The 16,209-nt window shown below is 55.5% G+C and overlaps 2 protein-coding genes across 2 annotated transcripts, besides 1 other annotated feature; both read right to left on the reverse strand.

Annotated features, from left to right (window-relative positions):
• Positions 1 to 133: 133 nt before the first annotated feature.
• Positions 134 to 217: a sequence feature (Short protein (CSUI_007785, PHJ18388.1) was converted to a misc_feature.).
• A 593-nt stretch (positions 218 to 810) lies between these two features.
• Positions 811 to 2,420, reverse strand: CSUI_007786 (uncharacterized protein; the record flags this gene model as incomplete). The annotated part of the gene is made up of 2 exons (XM_068067929.1): positions 1,893 to 2,420; positions 811 to 1,570 (listed from the first exon to the last, which is right to left on the reverse strand). A coding segment is annotated over exon 2 (279 nt), but the record flags the coding sequence as incomplete, so codon positions are not given.
• A 633-nt stretch (positions 2,421 to 3,053) lies between these two features.
• On the reverse strand, positions 3,054 to 14,888 carry CSUI_007787 (uncharacterized protein). Its single transcript, XM_068067930.1, has 3 exons — positions 14,164 to 14,888; positions 9,547 to 13,023; positions 3,054 to 8,848 (listed from the first exon to the last, which is right to left on the reverse strand). Exon 1 carries the CDS (start codon positions 14,594 to 14,596, stop codon positions 14,336 to 14,338), a length of 261 nt encoding a protein of 86 aa, XP_067920097.1. The 5' UTR covers positions 14,597 to 14,888; the 3' UTR covers positions 3,054 to 8,848; positions 9,547 to 13,023; positions 14,164 to 14,335.
• Between the last annotated feature and the right edge of the window lie 1,321 nt (positions 14,889 to 16,209).

Below are 16,209 nucleotides of genomic sequence, written 5' to 3' on the forward strand. Positions count from 1 at the left end.
ACGACCACAAGTGGCAACGGCCCCCCGATGGTGTCTTTGTGCAATGCTACGATGGTGAGCACCGGAACAGTGAACAGGAAGAAAAAATTAGCGATTCGCTTCTGCATCGACCTTGTGAGTGTACTACCAACAGAGGTATTCCCTCGTGTTTCACGCCCTGCTGCGAAGAAATCACCACAGGCGGTCAGCACTCCGGAAAGAACTAAGGCAATGGTGAGAACATCTTTGCCTATCTGTGCGACTCCCCCCGCTCCTTCTCCGACCATCGACCAAACTTGAAGAGAAATGGCGAATATGATAGCGGCGCCTACCATGAAAGTAAAACCAAATCTGAGAACACGTGATAGCTTATGACGCCGTTTGTTCTGCGCTGATATACCTCCAGACTCGTCTCCGCCAGTGGCCTTTATCGGTATTGCAGCCTCCACGTCGTGTTCCCCTGGGGGGTTCCCTTCATCCATGTCCACGACGTCTTCCCCAGGCGGGTTCCCTACAGCCATGTCCACGACCTCGTCTTCCCCAGAGTCTCCACTAGACAGGCTCTTCTTCGCGACCTCCACACACGCCGCGAAAGATGGAGGGTCCGAGATACCCAGTAGCCTGGGGGTCGTCCCAGCAGATCTTGGTGTATTACGGTTCTGCTCGAGACACCTTAACACAGCATTCCCAAGGCGCCACAACAGGAAAATAGCTGCAGTCATCGAAGTCACGACTGCAAGCAGGCTCGACATTGAACGATACGATCGAGTTCGCGAACTCTTGCGAGGCAAATGCCAGTGGATCGAGCTGCGTGACGACCCCCGCCGTTGTCTCTTCGTCAGGCTATAATGCCAAGTTTCTTCGGCAGTCGTTGGTGATTCCCCACCGGAGCGCCGCTTCCCTTGCAAGACGCTGACTTCAGGTCTCTCCTCCCGCAAAAAATCTTTTTCGTCTTGCCGAGCGCCGCTCCACCCATCCTTATTAGAGGGAAAGTTGTTGGGCTGCGCTGCTGAGTCTTCTGACGAGACGGCCAACTGGGCCAACAACAGCACGGGAACGAGAAGAAAGCATCCTACTGACGCAAACACTACGATCAAGCGTCCTTTCTTCATTTTCGGAGAGATCTTCTAAACTGTCTAGTAGACAGCCTACCGTCTGACGATGCAAGACTGTTTCTGCCGGGGATCGGCGAAGTTCTCTTCACTAGACAGACAACCCCTTCGCTTCCCTTCCAGTAGAAAATCCAGAGAAACCTGAAAAATGCACTTTCCTCGAGGGAATCGATGTAACTGAAGCACTACCAATGACGAGGTCCATCACGGTTGCACCCCTCCAGGCGGGGACGCCCTCGGCGCCGTCGCATGGTTGGTGGCGGCCTAGACAGGACACGCGATGACGACCTCTGCTCCTCCGACCACAAACATCGCACCCCCTGAAAAGACGCGAGGGCGGTCTTCATACCCGACCATCCTCATTCGGGGTCCGCTAAAATGTAGTGACGGAGAGAAGCAGAACCGTCATTCCTATGCCGATTCGAGACAGCGGGTCGCTGCATGATTCCCTCGCGGAAAAAGTCTGTCGGGACGACTCGCTGAATTCCAACACACAAAATCCGCGGAGTTTCGAGTGTCTGAAACTGTCTGCACCTGCTGTCTGGTAATATGTGTCAAGAGTCGTCAGTTTCGCCCACGTCAAATGGTTTATTCAGTTAGCTGTTATAAAGGGCGCACCACTTCATGGGGACGCTCACCTAATGTATCTAGCAGTCGGATTGTCTCTCCCCTTGAGCTTGCTCTCAGCACCTTGTAGTTTGGGAAGGCGTCTGTGCTGTAAAAGAGAACATGCTTCCTGACGAAGTGTGACTGGCCTGACTCGCAGCAAACCTGCGCATGAAATGCCTCCCTCTGTCTTACCTCTCGCTCGTGCCGCACTCCGCGTGTCGCCGGAACATCTCCGCGGCAGGGCCTCGCGGACCTGGAGATTCTACATACTTTCCTCTTCCTGGCCAGAAGCTCCTCCACGTGCCGATACAGCACAGAGACCTTCGCAACTCTCAACGGTTTTCTTCAATTCTCCGGCAGTGGTGCCACCCCCCTCGATTCTGGGGCTCGGCCCTTGGTGTCTCTCGCTGTTGTCTCCGGAGCGGCTTTACCGTTTTTTGCTGTCCTTTCTCCCTATATTATCAGTGCACACACCTGAAGGAGATCTATATTTGCCATAGCCCATTGCACGTTGCCCGAAAGGCAAGAAGCACATGCACACCAGGCTTGGGCATACAGATCTGTGTCTCCATTCCTTTGTGCCGCCCAGGCGCTGCCGCACCTGCAGTACTCCTAGATGCCGTCTGTCCGTCAGCGCCCTCAGTTGGTACGACTCCTTGTTTTTGCACACCAGAGGAATTTGCTATTCGGAGTACGGCCTCCGAGTTCGGAAGTAGTAGGGGTTGGATCAGGTAAAAAGCGGTGAAACCTTGCACAAGCACCCACATTTTTTCTAGACCGACTAACTTATTATTCGGAGTATGGCCTCCGAGTTCGGAATTAGTATGGGGCAGGCAATGTGGAACGCGGTGACACAGACAAGCACCACGCGAAAACGGAGAAAAGACACAACATTGCGGGACGGGAGAAGCCCCTCCTTCCCTCGCTAGAACCGCCGGCTGTTTCGGTAGGAGCCTGCGTCCTGCCGACCCAGGGGCGCTTCATAGGGTCGTGGAGGACCAGGGGATGGAATGGTCGGCACTCCCTGCGACCAATCAACCTCAAACGTCTACAAGACTGTCTCCCCTTCTCCGTACTACTACTACTGGCTGAGGCAACCTTGCTATCCGACGACGTGAATGCGTAGCGCAGTTCGTCTACAAAGCAAACCCCGCGACTAGCCCCGACCATCCGGTGAGCCCTCCGTCAGCTAGCCAAGAGAAAGAGCTGAGAACTGCTGTCAGTAGCGTCTCTCGCCGCACCTTCACCTTCAAACGTAGGATCTGAGCAACTGAAAACCAGCCGAGTGAGCGCATTGACGCACACCGTCCTACCGGACTCTGTATACTCATCTGACCCCCATATCGCACGGGTCTTGTATTTACATATCCGTCGAAAAAAACTTGTCAAAACTATTATCTCGTGAAATATCGCATGAACACCTACACATTCTAGACGTGGCTCCGCTCACGTATCTGCACCTGCCTTTATGTGAATCTCCAGTTTATACAGGGCGTGTAGCGTAGATGTGTATATCTGTATATTGAGACATGCGAATCCCTAACAGGGTCTGTACTGGCCTGCAGGCATGAGCGATGTATCTTCTTCGACACTAGTCCTCGGAAACCCTGTCTAACGCGATCTTCATACTTAGTCGTACATATATACATGTGCATGTACCTGCCCGACCTTCTACTCTCTTTCGTATAGCTCTTCCCCAGGTACTGCTGCACCGGGGTCCATCAAACCCACTACCGGCCCCTCCTCATCCCTTCAGGACTGGGTGAATCCTATGGGTCTCGGTGGAGTCCGGCGTGAAACGGCTATTCAGTTCAGACAGCAGAAACCATCTGAGGCCATTCAGAGAGAGAAGCAAAAGAAAGAGACGAAAAGCACAACACCGGACAGAAGAAAGAGAGGACCACGGACCCTACGCCTAAGCATGAGGAAGTGGCCTCGTGGTCGGTCCATTCGCAATCTCCTACTGCTCAGAAGCTCTGCTGCGCTGTTCTCTAACGAGGCGCAGCAAATGTAAGCACTGACTCCAGCTTCACGCAGACACTTATGATAAACGCAGCTGTCAACCACCGAGTGGGAGGGACATTCCTAAGGACGCTAAGGTCGCTACATTCTTGACGTCCCTTCAATGAAACAAGTAAGAGACAACCGCGCGCCTGCACTTGGACGCGGAGAAGAGACAGACGATCTTCCTCAGGAACGACTGGAGGCACTCGAGGGCCTAACAGCCGCCACGATATGCTGACTGATGCTCCTGGATAGGTAGAGAAAAAAAGATAGATAGATACATAGATAGATAGATCAATAGATAGATAGATACACGGGAAAGGCGGCGTGTTTTTTTCCCATCGGGGATTCTCGACGTAACTCTGTCCACGACCAAGAGTGCATTAGTTGCTTCGCCTGCAATTCTGCCGATTACGCCTCTCTATTGCCCGAAGCCCAACGTTGGCTGTCTCCAGCTGGAACTAGTGGATCTCTACTTTCTACAGACCTGTCTTTGGAAGCATCGGGCTGCAACGTGGGCCTGACAAACACAGACGGAAAGCTCCCTCCCGCCATCCCCCAAGCACGTGTCCCGAGTTGGCGGCCACGTGCCGGCCTCCTTATTTTCCTGAGACACACAGGTCACACACTCAGAAACCAGGAGGTCTTGTTCCGTTGCCCTTCCCCACCCCTCTCTCTCACTGAGCAGCACGAGCATAACAACACTCAGGGGACAGCGGATAGAAGCGGAATATCTTCGTGGACAATTCCTCCCATGAGCGGGCTGCACCACTGCACGACTGAACATCATCTAGTACGGCGGGTCTCTTTCTGTACCGACCTCGCAAGTGGACATGGCAAAGGATCGACTCGTGAAAAGGAAAGAGGAACTTACACCCAACTTGGTCTCTCCCGCTCCTTCCTCCACGGGTACTGGCGCCATAATGATTCATCCGTGCTTTGCGACTCCTAGAGAAATCACGGAAGACCCTCAGTGCTGCAGGGAGAAGAAAACTAAAGGCGAACTCAGCGCCTCTCTCTCGGTTGCCCTCCGCCGTCGAGCCACGAGAGAGACAGCGGCAACGCGATAGCCGACCACGTGGACAAAAAAACCAACCGCGAAAAAGAGCCGAATCTTACTTTCTCCCGTACCGCCACCTTGCTTTTCGACGTGTCACAAGTCCCAACAATCATGTCCCCTACCACTCCCGTCTCTGTTGGACAGGTTTATTCCCCATTCATTGCCGTCTCCGCGCTCTATCGCACTGTCACGCATTTCGAGTCGCTCCTAGAGATCTCGTATCATAGCGCGGCGCCGGGACAGAGATAACTCCGGATCTTCTGTCCCTCACGACAGCCTTGCCGGTGCTGACGATCGCCTTGGCCCTCTCTATCAAAGGATACAACGTACTGTCGCGCTCTTTATCCTCGCGAAGCGACGGCAGGTTGGAGCTATTAGAGACGGTACATGACAAAAAGCCTGTTGGCAAACCAGTGTTGCCTTCCAGCGACCACATTTCTCCACTCTCTAGTTGCCTGTGAACAGGAAAGACAAAGGACATGCGTCCAGGACGCACAGTAGTTCCGGTGGTGTGAGCAGAAGCTCTCGTCGATACAGCCCGTTGGCTCCTTTCCCACTAGAACCAAGAGCCAAGAACTGCATACTTCTCCACGGAGTACCTTCAGCCGGAAGTTTAGAGAAGGGAGCCTCATCGCGGCTTCGCCTAAAAGCCTTCACGCCCGCGTCGGGCCACGGAGACAGTCGGACAGCCGCCCCCAGAACGGCTGCAGTCGAGGCCCGAGCAGCGGCGTTTCTCACCAGCATTGTTACCAAGAGCGATGCTTTTTTCTCGCGAAGAAAAACTCATCAAAAACATTTGGTAGCTTTTCTCCCTGGTTCGGGCAATCGTAGGCCCAACAAGTAGTGAAATTCTTGTGTCAAAAAAAGGGCGAGCCGTCAGGCCAAATCCCGACGGTATGGCGGGAGACGCTCCTTGCGCTCTCCTCACCTTTCATCATCGGTCCGGGCGCACCGAGCCAGGGTCTCTCCGCCTCGTTACATGGAGAATAATCATAGCGACCGGAATCGGTAAACGCCAGTAGGACCGGTTACCGACTTCCCGACCACAGCCACACGACGAATACCGCCGTGGCCTGAAGTCACCAACCAAAATATGTGCTCCTGCCGTGCCGTGCAGGGCAGAACGGCAACAAGAGCGTCAGCCAGACAAACGACTGCGGCTCTTCGCATCTCTTGAGTGCAAAGACACTTCCACATTGAAAAGTGGAAGCTTGTCGACGGACTCTTAAGATTGCATCCAGGCAATCGAGCGCTGAGTTCCGCAGGGCTCCACCGCCGGACCCTCTAGCAGTAGTAGAAACCCCTATCACTACATCCCTGAACATGCCTTTACTTGGAGAATGAGCCCTCTGCTTCCGCACGTCTCCGGGCTGGGTCATTTGTCCCTCCCCTTTCCCGCCCCGGTCGCTGCGGTCTGGGCTAGAAGCACATCCACTCTCATAGGGACATCGTAGCAACTCACCAACTGAATACATGGAGGGAAACCCGGTCATTTTACCGAGGTTCTGTCAAAGAATCTTTAGTTCGCCGCAACACTCCGGTCGTCCGTCGAGAGGGGACAAAGGGGGAGATCGATGGACGCCCGCTCACTCAAAGGTGAGACTGCGTCGCTTGGAAAGCAGGCTGTGTTTCGCTCCCAGCGCGGCAGGTACTAAACTTTCTTTCCGCGTCTCTCTTGATCAGATTCCAAACAGGTCGAATCCAATTGAAGCTTGATCTACGATCTACCTACGAGATTATACACATAGAGGGCCGACCACTACCAGGTCCAAACTACATCTACATATAAGTGAATAGTAAAAAGGCATGCTTCTGCGGGCAAAATGTCAGCCCTAGTAATACAGGGAAATCCCTTGCCACTCCGGCCAGCGGATAGAGTGGTCAAGAGGCTGAAGGCACCCCAGTTTTCCCTCCCTCAATGGAGTGAGCCCAAGACGGGTAGCCTCTAGCCTGTCAACCCCCTTTGTTCGTGCCGTGATGGGAACGTGCAACATGAGGATATCTTCGCTATCTCAAGCCCGGAATCCTCGTTGTATGTGTGGCAGTTGCGTTGCTTGAATTGCCGAAACAACGATAATGACGAGGAAACGAAGTGACGGGTTCTGCTCTAGCAGTCCAATCTGTGTCCGTTCCCCCGTTGCTTCAGACACCACCCTGACTGTGCTCGAGACCGTCTGCGCTACGCCAGCAGCTGAAGTCAAGCCGAGTACCCACCCAGTCTTCTTCCCGCCTTCCCTGAACAGCTCGTCCGATGCGCTCGCCGCTGAACTAGGAAATACACAAGCGGGTAGATGGGCGCGACAGCGGGCGGTGGCTGAGAGCGCTTTCGTTTGTGAGGTGAGCTACCTCCAGCGCCAACCCCATCATCGGCTTTTGCCGCCTCGGGCGTCGTCTTCTCCGACCGCGCTCCTTTCCTCGGCACTGTCTTGTCCAGCCGGATTTCCTTCGTCGGGGACATCTTCTCTACCGCATTCCCTCTGCCGAGATCGTCGTGTCCAACCAGATACCCTTCCCCGGCCCCCGGGCGATCGGTCATCGAGCCATCGTCACATCGTCAGTCTCGTTCAGGTGCCTACATGTCATTCCAGCAAATTCTGCTGCTTCGTGGTTCTGCGGGACACCTCGAAGCTGCGATCTTACGCCCGCACAACACGAAAATAGCTGCGGTCACCAAGGTCACACCTGCAAGCAGCTCCGTGACCGGGCGAGGGGATCAAGTTTACAGACTCCTCCGAGACAGAAGCCGTCGGAGCCTGTCGGCAACTTCTCCGCCGTTGTCTCTCCGTCTCGCTATTATGATGCCGAGGCTCTCCGGCGACCCATTGTGATCCCCGCCTTCCCTGCGGCTGCTCCTGTCCAACATTTGCACCCGCTTTTCTCCTCTTCATGACAGCCTTCTCGGCGTCGTCGAGACTACTCTCCCGTGCTCCCTGTCATCGTCACTAGCGGACAGCAGGTTGGTGGCGTGGCGTGCTCGTTCGTCTGAGGTAATAGGGAGATGGATTGAGAAAAACGAGGGGTCATTTCTCTAGAAAGTCAGCCCCCCCTACTTTTCTCCGTCTTTCGAGATCTGCGCTGAACTGTTCACCAGAATATTTGCTGCGCGATAGTGCACAGCCGTCTGCCTTGGATGGGCCAAAGCCCTGCATAGAAAAGGCCCAGCCCTCTTCTTTTCCCTGAGTGGGGACAAACTCTGAAGAGCTGCCTTCACAGTCCTCTCGGAACGGACGCCGTTCCCGAGGACCTTGCAGCGACGAGACTCCAACGGGCTCCAGCTCTACTTCTTCCGTCAGTTGAGCGGTGCGCTTGGTCCAATCCCAGCTGATCGGCTGCTGCAGTCTCATTGTACCAGGGGTCGGGGACAGCGGGTAGGAGTGTCAAAATACGCGTTCACGGCTTGGCTAGCTGTTCTCTATGACACGGGCCTCCTAGAGTAAAGGTGCAGACGGCATCACGTGGACCAAACGCCTAAACGACCTTCGAGGATTATTTTTTTTGTACGCGAGAACGAGACGGCTGTTTTTTTTCTTTCCGGACCCTGCAGCTTACCTGCTGGTCGCCAGACTTCCTGGTGCCAGAGAGGCGACGGATCAGTCCAACCCAAAAATCTAGACAGGTAAACCCGAGAAGTCTGCCGTGAGGGTAGCTGTTCATGCGTAGTCCGATACACTTACTGGGACTTCAACAGTCTCCAGTTCCGCGGTCGTCAGAAAGGCTTAGCCTCCCTGGTACAGACCACCGCTTCACACAGGCACTTGAGCAGTGTACCGCAGTCTCCCGTTGACTGTCCCGTCGCGATCACCGATCCCCGCTTTCGCCCCGGACAACCCCGAGGACTCTTAGCACGTAGTAGGGCATGATATACTCCATCAGTCTGAATGCAACCACCCGTGCAAGCACAGTTGCTGCATATGTTCTCAGCCCTTGTACGTGCCACGACTGCTGGGGCAATTTGGTTTAGACTTCTAGTGTTTGAAACACACAAACAGCTTTACCCTGCCGCTTATGCGCCACCAAGAGATCTGTGTCGAAGCCAGGTCCACATCTGCCCTCTCGACGGTTCCTAAGAAGCAACAGGTTCCACCTGGCACAGAGAAAAGCACGTACACTACACGTTAGGGTTGCAGTCGGCCGTGACGCCTGAAGCACTGCGTTATGGCTCCGCTGTGCTGCGGGTTGCTACGACGGCTTCTCCGCAGACCATGTTAGAGTAGTGCCTCATGCTATGCAAAAGCAGGAAAGTTGTAGAAGGAAAGGTTAAGACGGTGGACAAGCACCCGGGAAATCCCACTTTCGACCCCGACAATCGCTGCTTGTGACAAAATTCTCGCGCTCTCCCGGAAAATCGTTACGGGCCGCTATCGCTAAAGCTTCCGAGGAAGTAAACTGTGCGTCCAAGGTAGTGAAGGCCCCGCACTTTTGCCAGCTGCACTTCCGTCTCCCTCCCCCTTGCTTGCTGTCACGGTGCGTGACGCCGGCTCAGGTTGGGCCGTGGTCAACGCCGGGAGCTCAAGGCAGTAACACACACCGTAACGTGCATTCCAGCAAGGTAATCGAGGGAAACGCCACCGACGAGTACCCGTGGCCCCCAGGCCTGTAACCAGGAGCAATTTCGGCCGATGAACGAGGACCGTCGTGTGTTACCGGCAGAATTCTGACTGAGCAGAGCCATCGTTTGGCATCCTGGAATGGCCCAGGGGCTGCTTCCCGGGGAAGACATCGATGACGGACCCGAGCCCCACACGGCCAGTATCTATGGAAATCTCAGTCGACAAAACTTACTGTCCTCATTTTGTCAAAATGGAGCCAGTAACGAGCACCCGCCGCGCACACCGTGGAGGCTCTCGTCGCGGATGTAGGCAGGTTCCTTTGCAGATGCCGGCGTCGTTGAACTAGCTCATTCCTGTTTAGCCCCCCCAGAGTTGACTGGCTTCGAAATGACAAGCGTACACGCAAGGCGGATTACGCCGGTTTAGTGAACTTGCTGGTAAGCCCCCGCGTTGCCTTCTCGTCGCTCAACCAGGAGGCCACAACTCTTCGGCGGATCTTTGAGACCTCCCACCGAAGCGCTCGTTTTTGTGACTGACAACTCCGGGACTCTTTCTCCCTTAAGACTGCGTCTCCGCCACCGTGCTGAACGTTCCCGGCCTTCTTGATTTGATGATAAAGGGCTGCTACCGTTGGCTGATTCCCTCCGCGAAGAGACCGCTGGCGAGACCTGCCAAACCAGGCCCTAACCTCAGCTGGATGTTTTCTTTCCTGTCCGGGTTCCCTGTGAACCCAATGGTAAGCGCATTTCGACTTCCCATGTTTCCCACCAGTTCCATCCCGGGTGGTGGCCAGCTCTGCTCAACAGACTCCCACCCCTTTCCCTTTCGGCAGTGAATTCAAAAATTACGAGGCCTAAAGTACATTCTTTCCCATCCTGGAGCTCCACGTGAAGAGTTTACGGAAGGGAACTTCATCGCGGCCTCGCTTGCAAGCCTGCACGCAGATGACGGGCACCATGCCTGTACAGGAGGCGTCCCCGGAGTGCCCTGTCCAGCATGGCTATCAACCGCATCACGCGCAGGAGCAAAATGAGAGATTGTCTTAGACGTCTCAACACCTTTTTGCTTGGAACTTGAGCCAACACATGTATGCGCAGTAAGCAACCGGGGTGTAATGAACCTGTTAGTAATGTCGACCCCTAATAAACGTATTCAGCGCTTTCTTTCAGTCGCCCGTTGGCGGTGGCCTCGAGCAGTGCCGGTTGCGACTGATTGTGATTTGTGGCGGGCACGAAAGAAGTGGAATGAACGCTCCCAACAACGGTGTCTTCTTGGTGATCCAGCGTTGGCAGGTTGTTGACTGAGTCTGTGCTGAAAATGTGGGTGAGCAGCTAGCTGTAACTCAGCCGGCACTTCATCACTATAGTCTGAGCTGCATTTATAAACTAATGAGCCCTTGCCCCTCGTAACGGGACACGCCGTAAACCTCCGATGTTACCTTGGAGTTTCATCTCCTATGGCACCGGAACCGTGGAGTCCCCAAAAGGTTGAAATGTTGCCGAAACAGCCCGAGAGCAGTCCTTTTCAAACACCAGCACATACACCCGAAGTCCCCCATTCCTTCCCCTGGTGGTGCTGCATGCTCCCGGTTCGAATGCATTGTAGGCGTCCTTTCCCCGTGAGAACTGGCAATCTATCGGCGGGCCGATATATTACATGTAGCTCCTCGTATCGAAGGCCCCGACAGTGGTGTCCGGCACTCCAACATGGTCGGTGTCACTGAGTGTTCAGCGACATAATCACCCCAGGCCGGCACAGTCAAACAATGCCACAGAAACCTCTCATTCTCCCAATAGAAACTTCCGCCCTTCCGGTCTAGTCATCGGCCGTTCACACGGGTGACCACGGCAAGGGACGACCCGGCGCGACCGCTCATCGCCTCGCTAGTGTGACGTAATCATGGTCAATCAAAAGAAGGCGACGAGCAGCAATTCCCCCTTCCACCAGTCTCTGTCACGAATGAGCACCTGCATGACGTCATACAACAGGCATCGCATAACCACCGCACCTCGCTGAAAGCGCGCCACTCTCGGAAAGATGACGTGCTCTCGTCGATGGAAGACCACCCCGTAGATGTGGTTGCCTGCCACGCACCGCAGAAAGGCTTGGGGTCTGACATCGCCGTGGCACCACCAGCAAACCTACTCTCTGCTCACAGGGGTCATGGGGACACCTGTGGCACTACGACGCGCAACACGCAGACCCTGGGGACTAGAGGCAACTCTACGGAACAACACGGAGTGCAACTCTGAAAGGGAATCCATACTCGGAACTGCATGCGGGCCAGTTCTCCTACGGCCCGTGCAGGGACGGTCGTGGTTGTGGCCAAAGAGGAAAGGCTGGAGCCTTGTTTTCTTCAGCGAAGACCAAGCTAAGCACCGGCGCACCCGCACGACTGTGGAATTCTGAATCCACAGCTTGCGAGACCGCACCGATCCCGCCTGCGCAGCTTGGAAGCGCAGGCATTTCGCTTGCCGACTGCAGTCTACAAGACCGTCCAGGGAAGGGCGGGGGCGGAGGCGACTGTGTGACAGGCGTGCGTGATTCACCCGTGACCGGCAGCGAAGCGACTGTTCCAGACCGGCGGCCTTCGTCGCCGCTCAGCCGAATTGTGTCACGACCTGCAGAAAGACCAATAAAACTGGGGCCGCACAGAACGGAACACACAACCAAGCCACTCTTCACACCGCGAGCGGAGCTGTCCGGTGTGTGTGCTGTAGCTCGCTACCCGGGCTGTTGTCCGCTCTACCATTTTTCAGCTGTAGAGCTTTCAGTTGCTCCCGCGGGCGGATGACTGTAGTAAAAACTTCCCGTGTGACAGCGCTTCGCCCACGCTGGAAGAAAAGATCGTGCCCCCAGACGCCAACCCTGTATCTCCCTGGCGTATCGGGTTCACATGCGACTCAACTCACCACACGCCATCACACGAGGGGGGTGTTCTCCACATCTGTATTCATGGCAGAGGGACCATTCTAGTCGCAGCTGTTCACGCACCCCTTCGTCCGCCGCAGTTCGCACACGTCGTCGGGCTGCGCCGAGGACCCATGCGTTGCCGCCCTCACCCGAAAAGTCAACCCTGATACTTCCATTCCGAACTGACCGACCTGCCCCAATCAAAGCCGCCACTGAACGCAGACACGCTTGACAGTGTCAAAGCTTCCCCGAGATCCCCTCGAACACACCCTGCTCGTCAAGTACCCCTGACCGCTCGAGGCGACGACGTTCCGAAGTATGTGCGGTAGACTCGGTTGCGATGTCGACGATGACAGAGAACCGCCGCCTTGTACCTCCCAGAGGCCCGCCATGTTTGTCGTCACCCACCCTCGGTCGTCAGCTGTTGCTGGTCACTTGCCCTAACAGGCATTCGGCACAGCTCGTAGTTCGCGACACATCGTTCTGCACCAAATATGATCGGGAAGCAGCCGAGCTGAGGCCAGCTCACGACTGATCGGCTACCACTCGGACCCGCACTCGCCTCCAGGGTCACCCAGCACTGGCGGCACTACAAAGGCACGAATGCGTCAGCTCCCATACTGCGCTGGCCGCGCTCCATGTGCCCTCGTCGAAAAGAAAGGCCGCCTGGCAGGGTCCCTGCGCTCTCCTAGCGCCGCACGGCCAGGGCCGCGCTGCGTTCACGTGTCTTCGAGTGACTGGGGACCGTCACTTCCCTATGCCACCTTTGTACCCCCACGGCGTTGACGCTGCCCTCCTGACGGTTTAGACAACAGCACAAGTGTGGGCAGCCTGGGCGAATCTACAAGAAGTTACCTCAGTCTCCGCGGAACTACAGCGCCCGGCTATAGCGAACATTGCCGCGCGCTCTCTCGCGGACTCTGTAGCCAAAGAAAGCGGCGACACCAACAACCACTAAGGGTGACAAGAATAAAACCAACGGAAGGCTTTGGCCATCCACAAGCCACAAGGACTATGTATAGGAACACGCGCTGCGGAAATTCCGTCTCCGGGGGTCAGTGGCTCACACAAAAAAGACCTTTAAGAACGAGATAAAGCCACTGCGAGAAGAAAGGACGTGCAGTAAGCAACATAACTAGTCCTTGTGCGGTTCGCACCTACTTGACTCTCCTGCTTAAGTTGAACCGTACTTCACCGAGAGACAAAACTCGGCGCAGTTGACTAGAAGACTGGTGCTCGTAACTATAGTGACACGAACGACGTATGGATTTCATTCCGCGTTGGTTGTGGCATTATCTGGTTCTACACTCAGTCACCTTACAATCGTTCAACCACTTGTGTCCCTGTAAATCACTCTGTTGGGTTCCCATAGATGTAATAAATAGCGCTCGTGGCAGATGCGTGAGCTGGTTGATGAATGAGGGCTCCCCGAAAACAACCGGAATTCTATCTCAAGCTTCCGCGAGTTCGATGGCTCCACTGCGGTGCCCTCCCCGCCTCACCAAGCTCCCACGTGCACAGTTTGAGGCGCAGCCAGATACATGGACGGCCCCTAGCGCAGATCTGGCTACTTCGCGCGCCTGCGTCGACCTCACGTCCTTCGGCGCGGAAGTGCCGAAGGCTTGGCTCGTGAAGAGGAAAAGGAGCAGAATCTCACAGTGAACCGGCACCCTCTGCTTCCTCGGCAGTGGTAACGTAAAAATTCGTCATCTTATGTCGCTGGCTCGGAAGACACTATAGAAAACTTCTGAGAGCCGCACGACGAACCAGACTGAAGGAGTACTACTGCAGCTCTTCCCGCATGCTGCCCCTTGCTCTCATTCTGCGTCCGCCCCTGAGCCACGACACAGGCAGCAGCAATGAGGCCGCAGACTACGAAGGCCAGAAAGCCAGACGAGGAACGGGATGAAAGATCAGCACCTAACGTAGTGCTCACCTGCCGAGCTCGGCTCCCGCCAGCCTCGAGAGAATTACCTCCCCTCGGCTCGTCGCAGCCATGTTGTCAGCGGACAGTTTCTTCTGCTGGCCCCTGCGCCGTCCACGAAACTCTCCCTTCTCTCCTTAACTTTCTGACAAGGACTGCTATCGTCCTTGCAAATTTCAACTTTTCATGATTCCGCTTTGAATGGCTCCAGAGAACGTACCCGCGTGGCCACGAAATGAATGTAGCTGCGGCTTCTAAGCCGGAACTGTAAGAGGGTCCGGCATCGTGGGAGATGACCGAGTGATGCGGCCTCACAACACAGACTCCGAGAGATTGAGCTTGTCGATGATCCCCAACGCTGGGTTCTAAGAGCGCGACCGGAACCCCGGATCACTAAGCTGCTCCTGGACATGTCGCGATGCAGCTCTCCTCTTTGGCAATACATTCGCCGGTTCTCTTCCCTCTCAGGACGGCATTCTCGATGCGCCGATGACCACGGCTCAGCCTTCAAAAATGACTGAACGACACGGCTGGCTACCTCAGTAAGCGCCGCCTTCAACGGCAAATCTTCTAGATCTTCCCGCTTGCATGTGTACAAAGGTTGTCGTGCCACGGTGCGCGGCACTCCTTCCCCGAACGGACGAGAGCTCTCTCCACGGCAGCAAGCACTTCTTACCTCCCACCACGAAATCGAATTTCAAAACCCGATCGGAGACGCCCTCAATGGAGGATTTGCATTAGAAGCATCGGGGAGGCACGGCTTGCAAGCCTTCACGTCGACGGTGGCCCCCGGTCGCCACTCGGGGAGACACGGGGCAGCCGCCAGGGTGGAGCTGGCAGCACAGACGGCAGACGCCTTGCCGGCCGTCTGCCCCGCAGTCACTGTTTCCTGCAAGATTCGTTCACCAAGAACATATCTGGGTGTTGCTTTCCGTCGCGCACGGCTTTGGGATCAAGTGCTGGGGAGGAGTCCCTGAGGCAAGCGGCCGGGCGCCCGAGATAACCTATCAGTATGTGAATCCATGAGCTACGGGAATAGCCGCGATGTGACGCCGGACAAGTGCTACTTTGCCGGAGGTTTTAGGTCTGATGAATGCTGCAGTGACTGAGTTCTTCTGTTGGAAACGCACAACTACTCGAAGACGAGACTCATAAGCACTACGCTAGAAAGTTGCTGAGCGGAATGAAAGATCAGCATCTAGCCTAGTGCTCACCTGCTGAGCTGGGCTCCCCCCTCCCCCGCCAGCCTCGAGAAGATTCCCTTCCCCTCGGCGCCTTAGAGCCACGTCGTCAACGAACAAGTTCTTCTCGGGCCCGTGCGCGATCCACGAAACTCTCCCTTTTCTCCTTGACTTTTTGACTAGCACCGCTATCGTCCTTGCAAATCTCAACTTTCCATGATCCCGCCTTGAATGCCTCCAGAAAACGTACCAGAGTTGCCGCAAAATGAATGTGGCTGCGCTTTTAAGCCGGAACTGTAAGAAGGTTCGACATCGTGAGTGATGACCGAGTGGGCACGGCCTAACACCACCAATGCCGGTAGAGCGAGCTTCTCGAGGGCCACCTGCGTGGGGCTTTGAGCGCGCGAGCGGAACCCCCGGTCTATTACGCGGGTCTTGCACATCCGCGTTGCAGCTGTCCTCTCTGGCAGTAAATTCACCGGGTCTCTCCCTCTCATGACATCATCCTCGACGTGCCGATGACCTCGATTAGGCCCTCCTGACTGAAGGCCATGGTACTGCCGCGGGCTGCTGATTACTCTGACGAGAAAGCAAGCCGGACGGAGTAGAGCGGAGCAACGGCAGAAACCGACGCTCCCGACAGCAACTTGTCGGAACACAAGAGCGGAACCAGCCGCCAACGCCGTGTCGCAGGGCCTACCTTCGTTTGGCAACAAAGCTGGCAGATTATACTGCAGTACGTGCCTCCTAGGGAAGGTTAGTCCAGCGTAGCTGGTTGCGGCGTGAATTTTAGGAATGTTCACCCAAAGTTGCGGGGTGACTCCTAAAGAGGTTCCCTCAACGTTGCGGGGTGGCTTCTAAAGAGGTTCCCTCAACG

This window comes from Cystoisospora suis (assembly GCF_002600585.1).
Source record: "Cystoisospora suis strain Wien I chromosome Unknown contig_4191, whole genome shotgun sequence".
Taxonomy (NCBI): Eukaryota; Apicomplexa; class Conoidasida; order Eucoccidiorida; family Sarcocystidae; genus Cystoisospora; species Cystoisospora suis.